The sequence below is a fragment of the Sebastes fasciatus genome, chromosome 7 (assembly GCF_043250625.1).
Source record: "Sebastes fasciatus isolate fSebFas1 chromosome 7, fSebFas1.pri, whole genome shotgun sequence".
Classification (NCBI taxonomy): Eukaryota; Metazoa; Chordata; class Actinopteri; order Perciformes; family Sebastidae; genus Sebastes; species Sebastes fasciatus.
Genome location: NC_133801.1, coordinates 26,097,225 through 26,115,649, shown reverse-complemented (window position 1 = coordinate 26,115,649; position 18,425 = coordinate 26,097,225). Strand labels below are relative to the sequence as shown.

The following is an 18,425-nucleotide window of genomic DNA, read 5'->3' as shown; positions in this document are numbered from 1 at the left end:
TCTCGTGCTTGAAGCCGCCTGAATGAAGCTGCTGGTTATACAGTGAGCCATCCTCCCTGTAAACTGATCCCAGAGCAGCCTGACTGCTGACCACAGTACAATGAGACTCAGTCAGTCAGTCGGCCAGCAGCGTGTCGGACATCTGAACCGCTTTCAGATCAGATCAGATCAGTGAGGGATTATTCAACCAGTATTTAATAAGAGGAGCCACTGCTGGTTTACCTGAGTCTACAGGTGAGTCCACTTCTTCTTCTATTTCTTCTTTCTCTAATTTTCGAGCGACTAAACGGATCATAAATGATGTTGATATAATGTGATCGCATACATACAGAGGGTTATATATACTGTATGTTAACGATGTATTTAACAGCCAGACTGAACTGAAGGAGATCAGAGCTGTCTAACATAGTAAATAGACTACAGGCTGACTGTCAACATGGACATCCAAGTCAATAAAAATATAATAATATAATATCAGCTGCACATTCTAATACCGTCATCATTCAGCAAACACTTCACTGACAAGGTGTTTAGATGGAGTTACTTCTGTAGTTACTTCTCAAGTTCCGACAACTATAGAAACACAGGGGAGAGACTGAAGCATACTGGGCTCCAACATAAGAGGGTCTAGTCTGCAGGTATAGGAGATGAACGTTTTTCTATTTGCATTGAATCCAAAAAAAGGTCAGCGGAGGTCTTTGTTTATTTTTTTATTTAAGAAGAAATAGAAAATCCAAATCTGTTTAAGTTTAATTTATTTGCACACACATTGCACAAAATCCAGTCAATAAAAAAACAAACAAGAAATGTGTCAAGAGAGGTCAAGAAGCCACAGGCTTATACAAAGGACCTCCCCCCAACCCCAGGAGAGAAACAACAACAACAAACAGGAAGAAAGAACTAAACTAACATACTTTTAAAAAATAAAAAATACAAATAACTGTATTTTATTTATACCAGTTCTTATATTTGTAGTCTACTTTCCTTTCCTACTTTTTTTGAGATCCTCCTTTGAGATGTTTGTTTTTTCCTATAGATCTGGGGATCTCTTATTTATGATGGCTTAAGACTGATCCTTCTCAAAGCACCATTTACTATGTAATGAAAATGTATGATATTACTATTAGGTGCGTTGTGATTATATATGTTTTTTTCTATATTCACTGTGTTCCACCCCTTTATGTATTTTGTATTATAAAACAATTATGGCATCTATTTGTATGCCTTACAGTTCTCTACTAGAACTACAATTCCCAAGAGGTGGAGCTGCACGGCATACTGCCAATGATTAGAATGGGATTGCTTATTTCTTCCAGCCTGTCCTCTGTTGAACCGTGTATGCTCTGATGAAGGCATGACAGACCGAAAGCTTAGAATAAAGTGGAAAACTGCATAGATCTAAGTGTGCGGATATCTTTTCTATCATCTTTTAGTCTACTTTCCTTAAAAACTATGTGACTGAACTATGTGACATTACAGTTATCTGACCATCTTCTTTCAATTGTTTTAATATTTGTTTTACACATTACAAATGTTGACCAGATGTTTTGTGCCAAAAAATATGGAGTTTACCTGGTTTAAACCTGGTTTGTATGCTGTTTGGTATGTTGTGTAACTATGCACACTATGCCAATTGTGTTATCTTTTGGTATCACTTATATTGAGATTAAGACTGCCCTTGTTTGTTCTATTGTAGATGACTTTATGGAGTGATTTAGGGATGATATATTTAGGCCAACCAGGAAGTTAGCATCTCCCTGGTTCCCTCCAATAAAGGCCAATGGGATTGCTCCATTGGATTTTGGATCATTGCAGAAAATCAGCTCTGTGGGAAACGAGCATTTATGAGACTTTGTTCAGCTAGATAATCTTCACAAATGAACACCACTTTTATGATTTTTTAAAAATCTCTAGAAGTAAAAAGCTAACGTTAGGCTATAAACCAACTACACCACGGTCACATGAGCGTGAGGATACATAACAAGGCTGTAAAGGAGGATGAGTGATGGCGTTTAATGTCCCCTACACCTCTGTGGTCTCATTCAGCCACTTGTTAATAACTTTCTTTTTTTAGACACGCAAAAGCTTCAAAATTCACGAGTGGAATATTTACTGACATATTTTATATTGTAGAACAAAGCGTTAAAATCTCTTCAGCTTGTGTTAACCACAGACCTTATTTCAGACATCTAACTACAAATCCCATTGACTTCCAGACGAAGGAACCGGAAGTGCTAACATGCCAACTCATTTCTGGGTTTTAGGACTCATTCATCAGCACTTCATAGTTCCGCATGTGTGATGAGGAAGAAAGGCAGCGATGTATTTGCCCATGGGGCCCCCAAAAAGGCTTTGACCAGCTACAAACCTGCTGGATTGTACAGAGAATAGAGGTCATACCAGGTCATTTTGATGGTTCATTGTGCTCAGAAGAACTTGACTGGATATTGGCTCGTCACTGCTATTGTTACTGTATATTCCAAACAGACAAGCCTTCTGCCTTGCTTCTACAGTTCCAGCGGCTCTTTGCTGTCCTCGAGGTAGTGTGTATGGAGAGGCAGGCGGTGCAGCGGGCCAAGGAGGCCTTCCTGAGCGGCAGGACTCGGCCTCTGGAGTTCAGACTGCAGCAGCTTCACGCCCTGCAGAAGATGATCACTGAGAAAGAGACCGAGATCGCCACCGCTCTCAAACAGGACATCAACAGGGTGAGTGGAGAGACACAGCACACTATACTGCATGTAACCTGTAATGTAACAGTGTTTAATGTGTGTTTGTAATGTGTTGGGTTTCCTGCAGAGCCAGTACGACACACCGCTCTTGGAGCTGATCGGCATTGAGAATGAGATCAAGCTGGCTATAGAGAAACTGGCAGAGTGGGCGGCTCGACGGCCGGTAGAGAAGACCCTCCTCACCATGTCAGATGAGGTTTATGTGCAGCCAGAGCCTCTGGGAGTGGTGCTCATCATCGGGGCCTGGAACTACCCCTGGGCTGTCACCCTGCTGCCCCTGGTCGGAGCTATCGCTGCTGGTAGGGAACCTCTCTGTCTCCAGCTCCTCGATAACCCTTTACTTAAATGTAGTCATGTATAGAGCTTCATAGTGGACAGAATTCTCCTGCAATCTTTTTTTGTTGACGCTGCCAGTCTGAAACGAGCATCTAACCTACAGAAATTGATTTTGAAGGTCGTGCACATCCACAAGTGTTTTCAGTCATTGCTGATTGGACCTCTGCTCAGAGGGGAAGTTGGGTGGTTGAGGATTTTGTGGTCACCAAAGTCCAGGCAGTGATAAAAATAATAAAGGTGTAATAAAAAGCTGTGCACAAATTAATAGGGGTGGAGGGTTATGTATATTTTTTCTATTTGCTGAGGGGAGGACGTCTGACTTTTTTTTGCTGAGCAGAGAAGGGGCTTTTTTATTTTCCAACACCCCAAATTTATGTCAGTATTCCCTTGCGGGTGTAATTTTTAAAATAAAATAAAATAGGAAATCAAAAGTCATCTGCTTCATCACTTCATTGTGCATCATAACAAAAAGTTTGTTCTGTTTTCCATAGATTAGGATAATGCTAATTCCACTCCCACTCAGGCATTGGTGGCTATTGTGAAAATATTATGCATGTATAGCATTATATTGAGAAGTTTACACGATTCTTGATTTATATTAACAGGCATGTGCATAGATTAAGAGATTATGGCATTTTGTTTTTGCCATTTTCAATCTTTAGGGGTAAATAAAGTCATACATATACCCTTATTTAAAGTTACTACATAGGTAAATGAGATCATCAGCAAGAATATTGGCTATTTCTATATAATTATTATTAAAGGTTCTCTATATGATATCACAGCATTAATATATCATCATCAACTATTGTCTGTGTAAAGATATAGCGGAGTAATGTCTACCTGAGTCTATGATGTCACAGCATTAATATATCATACAGCGGTTACAGCTGATAATGCCGTCCTGACCAACGGTACCGTCGCGGAAGCGTAGAACCAACTGTCCAGTTCTCCCCTCAGGTCAACACAGGAGAACCAGAACCAGGACTGAGCGGGCAGACCCTGCTGCAGTAAAATGAGAGGTTATCTAAGGGGACTCTGGTGCTCGGAAACACTAACGCTTTTGTCCACAGAGACCGCCAAAATCATAAAAAATGAAAGTTCCTCGTCGTAGCTTCAAGGGATAGTTATCAAATATTGAGATAACAGATAATAAAATAATAAACATTATAGTAAAACACTAAGAAAAAATATCACTTCATGCCTTTAAATATACATGTTGGTCAAACCTGCATTTTTTGCAGCACAAGTTTGAGAGAGAAATATCTCTGGTGGGAACTTTGACAGCATTCTCAGCCTCCTACTCTTCTGCTCTCCGTCACTCGGTGATCTCATTCAAATTCACAGAAACCTGTGTTCTCTCTCTACAGGCAACGCAGCTGTGGTGAAGCCGTCAGAGCTCAGCGAGTACTCGTCCCTCCTCCTCCGGGCTCTGCTGCCTCGCTATCTGGACAAGGTCTGAACACCAGCTGCTATTGTTGATGGAATAATGCTCAGAGCTGCTGTAATGTCAAAGCCTTGTACCAACACAGTGCATCACAGATGTGTCAGGAACGCCAGTCAATGGCAGTCATTTTCAGACATGCTTTATATTTTTATTAGTTGTATATTAAAAAATGAAAAAACAATATGCAAAATAAAACTTTTCTCTTTATTTCCAGGATCTGTACCCAGTTGTAACAGGTGGAGTGACAGAGACCCAGGAGCTGCTGAGGCTCAGGTTTGACCACGTCTTCTACACAGGCAGCGGCACCGTGGGGAAAGTAGTGATGGAGGCTGCAGCTCGTCACCTGACCCCAGTGACCCTGGAGCTGGGAGGAAAGAGCCCCTGCTACATCGACAAGGACTGTGACATCAGAGTCGCCTGCCGGTAACACGCCCACAGTAGCCCATATCAGCAGTGGTCAACCACAGAGCCCAATGACATAAGACACAATAAGAATAAAGCACTGTAGTGTTAATGACCTGTGGAGGTTTAGCACTTTGACCAAAGAGGCAGCAGCATTAAGCACGACAGCTGATATGTCTGCAGTCCTGTTAAAGTGTTAGCATGAAGCTTACCTTACCTATGAATACATGGAGCTCATAACTCCAAACTGAAGTGATAATGATTGGGGACAATCCCATTGGCTTTTAGTGGAGGGAACCAGGGTGATGCTAACTTCCTGGTTGGACTACAAAAACACGTCCTCCCCGCACCACTCTATCGTTAACATAAAATACATTCAGAAAGCGACAGCATGTTTATTCATATTACAAATGTTGTTGAAATTCTATACTATATTAGAAGAAAGCTGATTTTTGCACACGCAGAAAAAAAAACAAGATATCAAATTTGTGTTTACATCTTCTGAATTTTATTGTCACTGCAATGATTTTGGGTGAGCAAAAAACTAAATGTCAGAGCGTCATGGTGATGGTTACTGTAGTTCAAGCAAGTTTCAAGTCTCTGCAAGTCTTTTTTAAAGTGTAGTGAAACACATGGAAACCAGTGGCTGCCTGGAAAGTAGAAAATGAATTGTAAAACTTGCATAGTGGTTTGGAAAAGGGTTGAAAACAATGCAAATGTATTCACATTTGTGGTTTAAGAGGATGGAACATACAGACCACTGACATTATCCTACAATGTACCTGGATGTGACTTCCTCAAAGCTTAAAACACTGACACACACATCGTTCATTAGCTAAATGAACACTGTAAATATGTTCTTCCATCCCCGGTTTGTGTGCAGACGTATCACGTGGGGAAAGTTTGCCAATTGTGGTCAGACGTGCATCGCTCCAGACTTCATCCTGTGTGAACCCTGCATCCAGGGCCGAGTGGTGGACCGCATCCGACAGACTCTACTGGTACCATCCTTTAAACCTGTCTGAGCTAACATCTTCATGTAAACCAAACTGCACAGTCTAGCGTTATATCAAGACCCTTTTGATCCATCCCAGGAATTTTACGGTGCTGATCCCAAATGCTCGCCAGACTACGGCCGAATCATCAACCAGCGTCATTTCAACAGAGTCATGGGTCTGATGGAGGGCTACACCCCTGTGGTGGGAGGACAGAGTGATGCCTCACAGCGCTACATTGGTAGGAAGATACAGTGACTTAGTGAATAAGTCAGAGTGTTGTGTGAAATCTATATTCCTGTTTATTATGTATTGTACATGCAGCTCCAACAGTGCTGAAGGACGTGCCCCCTCACTCCAGGCTCATGCAGGAGGAGATCTTCGGCCCCTTGCTGCCCATAGTGACTGTGAGTGACATGGACGATGCCATCCGCTTCATCAACGAGAGAGAGAAACCTCTGGCACTCTACATCTTCTGCTCTGACAAGAAGGTGAGAGGAGCGAAGAGATTTAAACTACGTTTTAAAGTTTAGAGGTGCTCAATACGGAATTCAGAGAATTCGCTATTGTGGTGGGCGCTACGCTTCCATGACAGCACCGTGGGTCAGGACCGCGTTATCCTTGTAACCACCATATGAGAGCAGTGCAGAGCGGTGGCCGTGAGCCAGCCAGTGGGGCAAGCTCACGCGTACTAACATGCACTAAAAGCACAGAGAAAGCTCTGATTACAACACACACAGAGAGAGAGAGAGAGAGAGAGAGAGACTTCATTATCTGCTCAGGTAGACATTACTCCTCTATATCTTTACATAGACAATAGTTGTTGATGATGTATTAATGCTGATATCATAGACTCAGGTAGACATTACTCTATACCTTTACATAGACAATAGTTGATGATGATATATTATATATTATCTTTCTCATTTATTCTCCTCCTGTCTCTCTCAAAGGCAACAAGAAAGATGATTGAGGAGACCACAAGTGGAGGAGTGACGGTCAATGATGTCATGATGCACTACACACTCAGCTCGCTTCCGTTTGGTGGTGTTGGTAAGACCGACTCAAAGTGCATTATTGTCTGTATGTTTAGGTAGACTTCATCATGGGGGCAGTGCATGGCCGAATTCACCCGTTAGGAGGGCCTCAGGGCACACTTTTTTGTTGAGCCCCTATTTCCCCAAAAATGCCATCATTTGTTCTCCTCCCTTGTGAGGATTTTCTGTTTAATATCATCGTAATCTTTTTCAAACATTTTGACTGTTGGTCAGACAAAACAAGTTATTCGATAATGCCACCTTGTGCTCTGTGAATTTACGATACACTTTTCACTATTTCCAAATATTTTATAACCTAATAATCAAACAATCAATCAAATAAAGAATTGACAGATTTTGTCTTATTTTTGGACAGAGGAAACAAATAAATGAATGAAAGTAAATGACTTTTGGTGGATGAAATGCCACGATACACCAGAGATACAGGCTCTGTTTTCATTAAGTAAACTATATGTACATAAAAGTAGGAGATGGAAACAGATTTCCAGCTCGTACAGATTTGCTTTTCTTCTTTTTGAAATTCACTTAAAGCTGCATTAATGGATTTCTGTCCACTAGGGCACAGTAAAACCTTCAAACATGCTGATAGGTATACAGCTCCCACAATGTCAGCAGCTTATAAAGTTATTATGGATTTTTCTCTTGGCCATTTCGGGGAAGTGGAACAAACACACATTGACATATTATCAGATATCGTTGTTATGGCAAACAGTATAGTTTATATTAATGAATGCAGCTTTAAGACTATATTTTCAATATGATCCATAAGTAGTGCAGGGCTAAGGTTCCTGTCCAGCAGTACCTCTGGCAGTCTGAGCGAGTCTTATAGATCTTTAGCCTTTCTTCTCCCTTTGCTGTCTTTAAGCATGAAGCACCGCCCTCTGGTTGAGCCGGTTCACATGAGTGTGCTGTGTGATGTGCACACACTGCATGACTACCGAATATCAGACAGTCTCCCCACAGTTATCCCATATAGTAGGACGTTCAAATGCCGTTTATAAATTGAAAAGACATGACTGCAGACGTGTTTGTGACCCCTCCAGGTCAGAGTGGTATGGGCCGCTACCACGGTAAGCACACCTTTGACCAGCTGAGCCACCAGAGGGCGTGCCTGGTCCGCTCTCTGGGCATGGAGAGTGTCAACCTGGCCCGGTACCCTCCTCAGGACCGCCGGCGGGCGCGTAGGGTGCGGATGGCCCTCAAGTCACCACTGATCGACCTGTCCAAGAGGACGTTCATCTGGGCCGTCGTTGCCACCATCCTCGGCTTGGGCCTGTTCATCGCCCTGCTGGTCATCCTGCTCATCGCTTCAGGCCTCAACTGTACCTGCTGGTACTGGAGAGGCTTTTATAACTAGACACTACAACTTCCCTTTGTAAAATCGATCCTGCTGCAATGATTTCCATGTCAAAAACACATCAATTTGTATCCTGTTTTGTATTCAGATATTTTAAAGATAAAAATAAGATAACCCCTTACTCTAACTTTTATTTGCTATGTGTCTATTTTCTATTAGATGTCCTCCTTCAGCGATGACACAAACAAGTTTAAACACTGTCCAAAAACACATCCGAGTTCTGTTCTGCATTCTTCAGTATAAGAGGTTAACTTTCATTTTTTTAGGAAATGTGTATTTTGCTTGTTGTTCCATAATAAAAGATTTGTTGATATATTCTCATCATCCATTTTTTATTTAACACCATTTATAATTCTCTAATTCTAAAAACCTTTTTCTTCTTCAAGCAATATTTAACTTTTTTATTTAACTAACTATTTTCAATATATATTCATCCTTCACTAATATGATGAACTAGCTGAAATTGGGGACACTGAGGATCTTTGCTCACCTGCTGTACAGTTATTATTAATACACTGATGTGACCGATAAGCTATGTGACAGTGAAGAGAAGCAGGAGAGTGAATGTGGAGGTTTGTGTTGGTCTGATAGGTATTAGTCATGTCATCTGCTTCTGATATGATGGAGATTCCTTCCAGATCAAATGGAGAAAACAGCCTGTAAACAAATGTCGTTTCAAATTCAAAGCACTAGAACATGAAAAGAATTAGTGATTTTCATTTGAGAATCCCAGTGGTGTTGCCTACGATGTTTAGCCTTCAGAGAGTAATACAGCAAAATCACAACAGTAAACATTTTTGGCTTAAAAGATGTCATGAATCAACAGCTGTCTCCCTTAAAAGGCAAAATAGACAACAGCTATAGTTAATGGAAGTTATAGAAGGAAAACACTCGTCCAGGTAGTAATAAAGACTGACAATGTGAAACCTGCTGATGCTGCCGGAGGCAATTTAAAATCCATCCTACAATCCCCTGAAAACAACAACACATCTGCTGACATGTCTCAGAAACCCACCTTGGTCTCTTCTTGGTTCTTACTTCTACTATCATTCCAACAGTGACCACAAGAGGTCACTATTTGTATTTAGTTCACTGCAGAGAACTGACAACAGGTAAAACTGGAAAAAGTCAAGGTGCAAAGGTGCATATCTCCTCCAGGTGAGTGTCCCTCTCTCCTCCCAAACAAAGAAGAGTTGAATCTCACTCAGTTGTCCCTCCTGGCTCCCTTACAGTCAAGACAGCGGTGAAAATAACAAAAACAGGGATTTATTCTTCTTGTTTCGTGTCTAACTTTAGTGGATCATAAAATGAATCTGCAGATGCTCCGGTTTAAATTGAGACCAAACTTTTCTATGGATGTCAGTTTCTGAGCCACGACAAAGACCGAAATGTGGCCTGGAACAGACTAAGTATGGCTTGTTTTTATACCCCTGCGACAACGTAGTCGGGGGGTATACAGTATCGCGCTCCGCGTGTCCGTCCGTCCACGTATCACACTTTTGTTTCCGGAGTAGAATTTGGAAACTATTTAACTTAGGAACTTCAAATTTGGTATGATGGTTGACAGTGTGGTCTAGTTGTGCCTTTTGGGGGTTAGAAGTCCATAAAATTTCAATTTTGGCCCCCCTGGACTTGAGGAAGGTGAGCTAATAACAAGCTAGATTGTGCTCAGTAGACTTATTCCATTAGTTCCAAATGGGCAAAAGCTTTGGCCCTACATTAGTAGGGGTCAAGCGGTGAGCGGAGGTATGTGAGCCATGCTCACTTTTGCCTTGTTAGCCCTAGCCGATTCCCAGAAATACCTTTTGCTACTGAAGCAGTTGTTGATCACCTGCGGCCCCTACCCAGTGCTGATGTGTTTCTGTCCAAGCAGTCGGTTCTCTACAGTTACAGTAAAATATCATCATACTGTGTGTGTCTACTAGATGGCAGCAGAGACCTAAAGAAGAGGAACATGGTGACTTTATGTTCCACAAAATGAATGGCAGCAGTCCTGAATTACACTGACATTAAGAGAAGATGCAGAGTCTCATTCTGTACAGTCAAAGACAAAAGTGTAGAGCTTGTTCTGCATTTGAGACACATCCTCAGCCACTGACTTTACAAACTGTTAGCATACCAAAAGACACATCATGACAAATGTAATGTGCTAGTCCTGTTGTAATTTGGGCAAAGTGCATTCAAGGCCTCTTAAGTCATTTAAGCGAGAGCACCCCATTAGCATCGTGCTCTCCCCGTTCCGCTGAGATGTTTTGCTAAGCTCGTAACTGACAGCTTTATCACTTAATAGGTCCGGGGATATCCAGGCATTCAGCTTGTGAGCCAGCAAAAGGAAACAGCTGCCATCTCAGCACCGTGCTCCAGCTCTAACAGGCTCACTTTAGTTGTACTGAGCTCCTGGAGGCCTAAATAACTGTTGCATAACTGCAGTAGAGTAGGACTGTTGACATTAAAACAATTAGAGACACCAGTCCATGACTTCCACAGGAAACAACTTGTCAAATACTTTGATTTGTTTGGTCATAAACATATTAGACAAATTCACAATTTGACCTGATGATCGCGCCAGATGAAATGTCAGAGGATCAACAGTTTCTCTGACTTGGCCAAAGCCAAATTTCATAGTAATTCATCCAGTCGTGAGATATTTAAGTCTGGACCAAAGTGGTGGCCCGACCCAAACTGCCATAGAACCGTGGTGCTAGTGTGGCTAAACTTCGTAGAGAAATTTCTTGAAACTGACAAACTAAAAACAAAAGAGTTCAGAAATCAAAGAAAGTTTTTTTTTAACTCGATTATTTGTCTCTTCTTGTCACATCGACAGTAATTATTCTGCTTCTTTACAGATGTTGTGAAGGAGCTTTGCCAGGAGGTTAGAACGCTCACTACCACCTGTCCCGTCATCACACACACACATCTGCTTGAGCTGAAACAGATATCCCTACTTCAATAAAAATCAAGACCAGTTACTTTGAAACTTTGAAAAACTAAATCATCCTAAAATAAGATATTATGACTTTCTTTGATTGCCTTGTTTATAGTGTAATGCTGGACACTATGACTTATGAGTTATCTGAAAAAACATATAAACACATGGGCTCTAGTTTTGTATCCATAGATGAACTTGGGTTATACAGGACTTTAGTTTTGATATTTACAACAGCAGGTTTGCAAGCTCTCCAACATGTCCCTTTTGCAGATGACTCATGCACTGCAGGATATAGACTACATCTGATGACTCTACTGTCGTTTCAGGGCTTTGTTGCTGCTGGACTGTAAAGTTTACTTTTGCAGAGATTTGTCCTCTACATAATAAAACACAGACTGCCAAAAACCCTTCAGTCCAGCAGCTGCCTGACTGAACTCTGCTGGCACAGAGCTTCACACACACATATACACCCACACACACACACACACACACACACACGCTCACACACACAGAAAGAAGGATATCCCTCTCCCACACATATTTCTCTCTGCAAAGCATTAGGGTTTAAGGTACAACATGTGAGGTACAGTAATTCTCATGTCTCCTGTCTCATTGCAAACATTCATCTATTCATCTATTCATCTATCCATCATCTGTAACCTCTTATCCTATTCAGGGTGGCGGGGGGGGGGGCTGGAGCCGATCCCAGCTGACATTGGGTGAAGGCGGGGTGCACTCTGGACAGGTCTCCAGACTATCACAGGGCTGACACATAGAAACAGACAGACAACCATTCACACTCACATTCACACCTACGGGACATTTAGAGTCAACAATGAACCTTACCTGCATGTCTTTGGACTGTGGGAGGAAGCCGGAGAACCCGGAGAAAACCCGCTAACACGGGGAGAACATGCTAACTCACACACAGAAGGCCCCAAGCCGGGTTTGAACCTGCGACCCCCTTACTGTAGTGTTTTATAGTTTTATAATTTTATGGTTTTATTGTTTATTTTACTCTATTTTGTTTAATCAACATTTTATTGCTGATCATTATTATCAGCATTATTATTCTATTTTATTTTATTAATAGTTCATTATTTTAATACAATCTGCTTATTTTTCATATTTTTTATTTATTTTTTATTTATTTCCTTGTATTTTATTTATCTTTTATTATCTTAAATACCTTATATCTTTTATTGCTTTCTTATTCACTGAACTTTTATCTTGGTTGTTTTGGTGTGCAATAGTCTCTAAATCCATTTGAAACATTCTACATTTTTGTCAATTGTCTGTACAGCACTTTTAATTGCATTTGACTTGTTTAAAAGGTGCTATATAAATAAAGTTTGATTGATTGATTGATTGATTGATTTTCCCACAGATACATCTGATCAGCTTTGTGTTTAAAAAAAGTCAAAGCGTGTTTATTTTACCATGAGATATGGAGATATGTTAATGTAGGGGGCCTGATTTTAGTCTGGTCACTGACTGACTACTCCCTCTCTGTTCATCAATAGGCTCCATTGGTCATTCAGGGACTGGCATTGCAGCCCCGGGCAGCGGTGTAAAATGTAGGCTACATGGTGCAGCTGTTAGGCCTCCCCCCCCCCCCCCCCCACACTCCCTGATGGACTGGTGACCTCCAAAATGACCAATATTTTATATGACATTATGAAAAGCATTTCTGCTGTAACTACTGATATTGGTTAGCATCATGCATAGCATTACATGAATGGGGACTTGCATCTGCCTTCAGTGTGTTATAGTATATAATAAACTGTACATACAGTATATTCATAATGATCTTATGTGCAGTTGATCAATGTGCATTAATCAGCATTTAGAAATGTGAATGAAGTATGTACTGTTTACAGATACATTGGGAAGCTGCACTGGGTATTTTTCCCAAATGTTTGATGTTTAATAAACAAAATAATGAATTGGTTAATTAAGAAAATGCCAATTGTTAGTTGCAGCCCCATTTTATAAGATCCTCTCATGTTTTGTATATAAAATCCTAATCCGCAAAGTAATCAGTAACAATAGCTGTCAGATAAATGAAAGTACAATATTTTCCTCTAAGTAGCATAAAATAAAAATGTACAAACATTTCAATAGAATACATATACTGTTATTAATTTATGATCACTATTATCAAATGATAACATTTTGTATTATCTCATTTTTTATGTTACGTCTCTACTCCTCTCAGTTTGAGACAGTATATTGATGTCTCCTGTCTCCAATTAGTCAAGGATGTGCAGCTGTGAGAGCCACATGTGTGCAGAGGGAGCCAGATAATGAGGCACAGGGAGGAGTCACTTCCTTTGTCTGCTTCAGTGGTCACGCTGAAGAAAAGCTGCAGTGAAAATCCTGTGCTTGCAACAATGGGTTCAGGGCATCTTATTGTGTTTGGCTTTGTGCTTGCATGTGTCAGGCTTAGTGGAGCTCAACTCCTTAGTGTGAGAGAGCCGACCTACTGGGGAGGCGAGGTGGAAGTTGAGCCAGCAGCAGAACCTGAGAGAGAGCTCTCCAGGGAGTCTCAACAAGCTGGCATGCTCCAGGCCAAGCAGCTCCAGCCAGCAGTCCAACCACTCACCTGGAAGTTCCCAGAAGATCCAGTGGATTCTGTGGAAAAGCCCCCAATCGAGTTTGAACTGCGGCAGCCAGCGTCGACCAACCGTGTTGCTGTGAGGTGTGGGGAAAGTAGGGTCAAGGTGGAAGTGAGCCAGGACCTGCTGGGCCTCGGCAAGCTGATAGAGCCGGAGGATATCACGCTCGGTGGTTGTTCAGCCACTGAGATCGACAGCTTGTCTCATGTGCTGATCTTTGAGTGCGAGCTGCACGGCTGTGGCAGCACGCTAGTGGTATGAGGTTTTTATTCATATAATGCATTAATATTACAGTCAGTCTCGTGATGTGAATCAGTTGTTCTCTTTTCCTTAGATGACAGAGAATACCTTCTTTTATGCTTTTACACTGGTCTACAACCCCAAAGTGTCTGGCAGAAGTCCCATCGTGAGGAGCCAGAGTGCCGTCATCGGAGTGGAGTGCCATTACCCGAGATGAGTTGAAAGCTGGATCAGCCTGCAAAGAGCAACTTAAGAAACCAGCTTAATGTGTAACAGCAAACCACAATAAAATGTGTGAAGTCTCACAAACTGGTTCTAACCTAACTATAGGCCCTAAACCCAAGGAGACGCAAACGGCAAGACTGAGTCTTATGGGTCACAGAAAATGGCATAACACCTGAATCAGGCGCTAGACAGTGTCTTACATTATCAGGCCACATGGCTTACATTCAATCAATCAATCAAACTTTATTTATATAGCACCTTTCAAACAAGTCAAAAGCAATTCAAAGTGCTGGACAGACGATTGACAAAATGTAGAATGTTAAAAATGGATTTAGAGACTAATGCATGCCAAAACAACCAATATAAAAGTTAATTGAATAAGAAAGCAATAAAAGATGGGTATTTAATATAATAAAAGATAAATGAAATACAAGGAAATAACAATAAAATAAATAAATACAAAATATGAAACTACACAAAATAAGCAGATTGTACTAATTAATGACATTTTAAGAAAATGGAATAAAAGAGATAATGATCAGCAATAAAATGTTTACTAAACAAAATGGAGCAAAATAAACACTAATGATGATAATTAGAATAAGTACAAACAATAAAACCATAAACTTATAAAACACTATGTAAAAGCACATCCTCTGCTATGATAAAACCACAGCAGAAACAATTCAAAACTTGTCTAACACACATAAAATTACTGTAAAAGGCTATGAAAATTGATTCTGGCCCCTAAACCCCATTCTGATTTATTCAAGTGTTTATACTGACGATCCTATAATTTGTGATTTTGCAAAACAGAGTGTTGGTCTACAGCTACCATAAGACTGGACTCCTCTTCTGAAACAAGACATGCTGTCATAAGGAACCAGGGGTAGGTTCTGGGTAAAGGCATGCATTAAGATAAGTCCTGTTTCTTGGAATTATAAAGGGTAACTTCAGTATTTTCCAACCTGGACTCTCTTTTCCCATGTTTTTGTGTCTAAGTGACTAATGCAGACAACACTTTCTGAAACTGGTCCAGTATTGAGGGAGAACGCTGTAACAAACTGTGAGGGCAGTGAGCAGCGTCAACGTAACGTTACGTCCACTAAAAGTTCTTGTTTTTGCCACTGACAGGCTCAGATTATTGAAGAAGGAAGGTTAAACGCGCTTCAGTTGCCTCACAAGGAATAGTAGGCCTGTCCGGTGCTCACAGAGTAGGGCAATCTAGTAACAGGAGAGACTTCAGAGAGCAGTTCCAAAGCACACTGGAGCTCATGGATTTAAGGCAGTAAACTTTATTAAATACTAACGTTTCGGCGCCAACTGCATCTTCATCAGAGTCAAACAGATCTGAGACTCACATCCACCCAAATAGCCTCCCCTAGTAGGGAACTGACCCAGCTTAGGCCGGAAAAAATGGGGAGGGAACAATAGGCTGCATGTAGGCAGGTAAACCGTCATACATCATACAGTAGTAAAAAGAGAGAAGGGAAGCTGTATTTACTTTTACTTCTCTCTTTTTACTACTGTATGATGTATGATTGTTTGGTATGTTGAAGTCAATAAAAAATCTAAATCGAAAGTGATTTTATTTCCACACACACAGAACTGAAAGCAAACGCGAGATGGTCGTTCTTTGGTAATCAGCAGGAGTGATGGTGAAACACTTGTGTAAGAAATGATGTTGTAAAAACTGATTTTCTCAGAAGCAGTTCTCAGATTGCGCTGATCTTCCATGAAGCCACTCAGTGTTACTAACTGTGGAAGTGTTCCAACACAGACGCTCATGTTGATTGTTCAAAATACTCCTGCTGGTTTACAAAGCACTAAACGGTTCAGGGCCAAAATACATTTCTGGTCTTCTGCTATGTTATGAACCATCTAGACCTCTCAGGTCGTCTGGATCAGGGTCTGCTTAGTGTCCCCAGAGTCGCAAGTAAACATGCAGAAGCAGCGTTCAGTTTTTATACACCAAATATTTGGAACAAGCTCCCAGAAAACTGCAGGACCAGTTCCAACTCTGAGTTCTTTTAAATCAAAGCTTAAAACCTTCCTGTTTGCTGCTGCCTTTTATTAAACCAGATATCTTTTCTCTTGTGTGTTATACTCTATTTTAGTTTCTAAAACTATCTTTAACATTTTTATGTTTTATGTTTTTTTTTATGTTTGTGTAAAGTACTTTGAATTGCCCTGTTGCTGAAATGTGCTCTACAAATAAAGCGGCCTTGCCTTCAAGGCTCGAACTCTCAAAATGGTTGCCTGGCCCACATTAGGGAGAAACTCAACGGAAGGCGAGACACATTTATACAAAAAGTTCTTGAGATACGTTCCAACAAATTTAACACAAGGATACCTCCAAGTTATAAAGAGATCATTTTGTCCTACAGTGCTCTTGCATGTTCATGCATGGAACACAAATATGGTGTTTGTTATGATAAGGGAAATTATGTCAAAATGCATGAAAGAAGAAATGATTTCATGTTGCAAATTTGGTGAAACAAGCCCCTGGTTAACAGAGATGGGCCAGTTTTAGACTTTCTTAGAGTCACACACAACTAAAGACAAACTTTAAGCCTAGAAAGTGTGGAAACCTGTGATATCTTTAACTGCACTTTTATAGTAAAAGTCCCTGTGGAGCCCCCATTGGCCCGGAGAACGCAACTTTCTTTCAGCACTATTTACCCCACTCTGCTGATGTGGGATCAATAAAGTACATCTATCTATACTGGAAAAACAAAGTTCGGAAACTTGTGTTTGGTGGATTATTTCTCTGTTGTTCCAATGCTAATGGTCATTGTATTTAACATCGTTGGAAAGCCTGTTTATTTACCTTCGCAATGATGTCCAACTTATAAGGATCATGCATTTGTGGGATGAGCAGCACAGCTGATTATGTGGGTAGCGCCCAAGAAAAATTTGCCACTGTTCACTGTTTAAATTAAAATGTGTTCTTTATAAAATACAAAAATTGTCGCTGGTTGGGTAAGGAATTAGTCTTTTAAAGAACTTTTCAGGCCAGAATTTGCCAATATGACATTTTAAGTATATGATCAGAATCACACTGAAATGCATTTTAATTCTTTTCATGTTTTTGTGTAAAATTGGATTAATGAGAGTATTGTATAGTGGCACATGTGCATTACTCAGTCGCCAGAGACCCCGCTGAGGACAGGTGTGCATGTAGAAGCTGTATGAAGTTGCTGTACTGAAACAGTGCTGATGTGAAATTAAATGAAGTGAGGCAAAATGGCAAGTCAGTCTGATTATCAGGCTAAAAGCCACTTTGGTACCTCCTGGTTGTAATATCAAACAGGCATTATAGCAGTCTTAACAACGAGTAAAACCTTTTTCTACAAAAAATGCCATCAAAATCACTTGAGAGACAATCTCTGAACCCATCAGCTATCGGTCTGACGACAGATAAGCCTCCGGGGGTAAGAGGCTGTATTTCTGGGACAAAACTTCCTTCTCTGTGCGCTGCTCATTGTTTACAGTTGCGATGCGAAACTGGAGTTGCAGTTGAGAGACGACGTGTAGCCAGTTTCGGTTTCACCTCTTTTGACTGTTTACGTGCATTCAACCAAAGCCTGCTTGAACATGATTGGTCAATATTACTTGGACTACAAACGGAAACCAGAACGCTCGCGATACCAAAATCTTGTCCTGTTGCCTCCAGATTCTACATGTGAATGCAGAATCTTTTTTTTTTTTATTACTTATTTATAATTTATTTAACGCAAAAGGTCCCATTGAGATACAATATCTCTTCTGCCAGGGAGTCCTGGTCATGACGGGCAGCAAGTAAAAAGTTTCATATACGAACAAACAGGGACAGATAACATCACAATGAAAAACATACCAAAACACAACAACAGACACAAAACATACACGAATCAGAAACTAATATAATCAAGGCAAAAATAATGGTACTTCAAGAGAAGTAAAGATTTAAAAGAAGTTGAGTATGCCTTGCAGCTTGTTCCAAGCTTGCAGAGCGTGAAAGGAAAATGCAGATTTTTCCAGCTCCGTCCGGGTGCTTGGGACCAATCATCACAACCTTTATTTAACTAGGAAGTCACAATGAGATTA

At 40.8% G+C, this 18,425-nt stretch overlaps 2 protein-coding genes across 4 annotated transcripts; both read left to right on the top strand.

Annotated features, from left to right (window-relative positions):
* Window positions 1–88: 88 nt before the first annotated feature.
* On the top strand, window positions 89–8,644 carry LOC141770472 (aldehyde dehydrogenase, dimeric NADP-preferring-like). Of its 3 annotated transcripts, none has more exons than XM_074639996.1 (10): window positions 89–234; window positions 2,488–2,705; window positions 2,797–3,028; window positions 4,436–4,521; window positions 4,727–4,935; window positions 5,798–5,915; window positions 6,009–6,150; window positions 6,234–6,400; window positions 6,863–6,962; window positions 8,011–8,644. In XM_074639996.1, exons 2-10 carry the CDS (start codon window positions 2,550–2,552, stop codon window positions 8,322–8,324), a joined length of 1,524 nt encoding a protein of 507 aa, XP_074496097.1. In that variant the 5' UTR covers window positions 89–234; window positions 2,488–2,549; the 3' UTR covers window positions 8,325–8,644. The 3 variants fall into 3 exon arrangements, with proteins under 3 accessions (XP_074496097.1, XP_074496096.1, XP_074496098.1); XM_074639997.1 differs by lacking the exon at window positions 89–234 and adding an exon at window positions 2,280–2,393; XM_074639995.1 differs by lacking the exon at window positions 89–234 and having other exon boundaries at window positions 2,242–2,705.
* Window positions 8,645–13,539: 4,895 nt separating this feature from the next.
* On the top strand, window positions 13,540–14,420 carry LOC141770471 (uncharacterized). Its single transcript, XM_074639994.1, has 2 exons — window positions 13,540–14,126; window positions 14,206–14,420. The coding sequence occupies exons 1-2, from the start codon at window positions 13,560–13,562 to the stop codon at window positions 14,326–14,328; spliced, it is 690 nt and encodes a 229-aa protein (XP_074496095.1). The 5' UTR covers window positions 13,540–13,559; the 3' UTR covers window positions 14,329–14,420.
* Window positions 14,421–18,425: the final 4,005 nt, after the last annotated feature.

Coding starts and splice junctions, on each gene's coding strand:
- LOC141770472 (XM_074639995.1), top strand. CDS start 2,295: ATGTGTGATGAGGAAGAAAGGCAGCGATGTATTTGCCCATGGGGCCCC. Junction 2,706..2,796: donor TCAAACAGGACATCAACAGG/GTGAGTGGAGAG, acceptor GGTTTCCTGCAG/AGCCAGTACGACACACCGCT. Junction 5,916..6,008: donor GCATCCGACAGACTCTACTG/GTACCATCCTTT, acceptor GATCCATCCCAG/GAATTTTACGGTGCTGATCC.
- LOC141770471 (XM_074639994.1), top strand. CDS start 13,560: ATGAGGCACAGGGAGGAGTCACTTCCTTTGTCTGCTTCAGTGGTCACG. Junction 14,127..14,205: donor GCTGTGGCAGCACGCTAGTG/GTATGAGGTTTT, acceptor TCTTTTCCTTAG/ATGACAGAGAATACCTTCTT.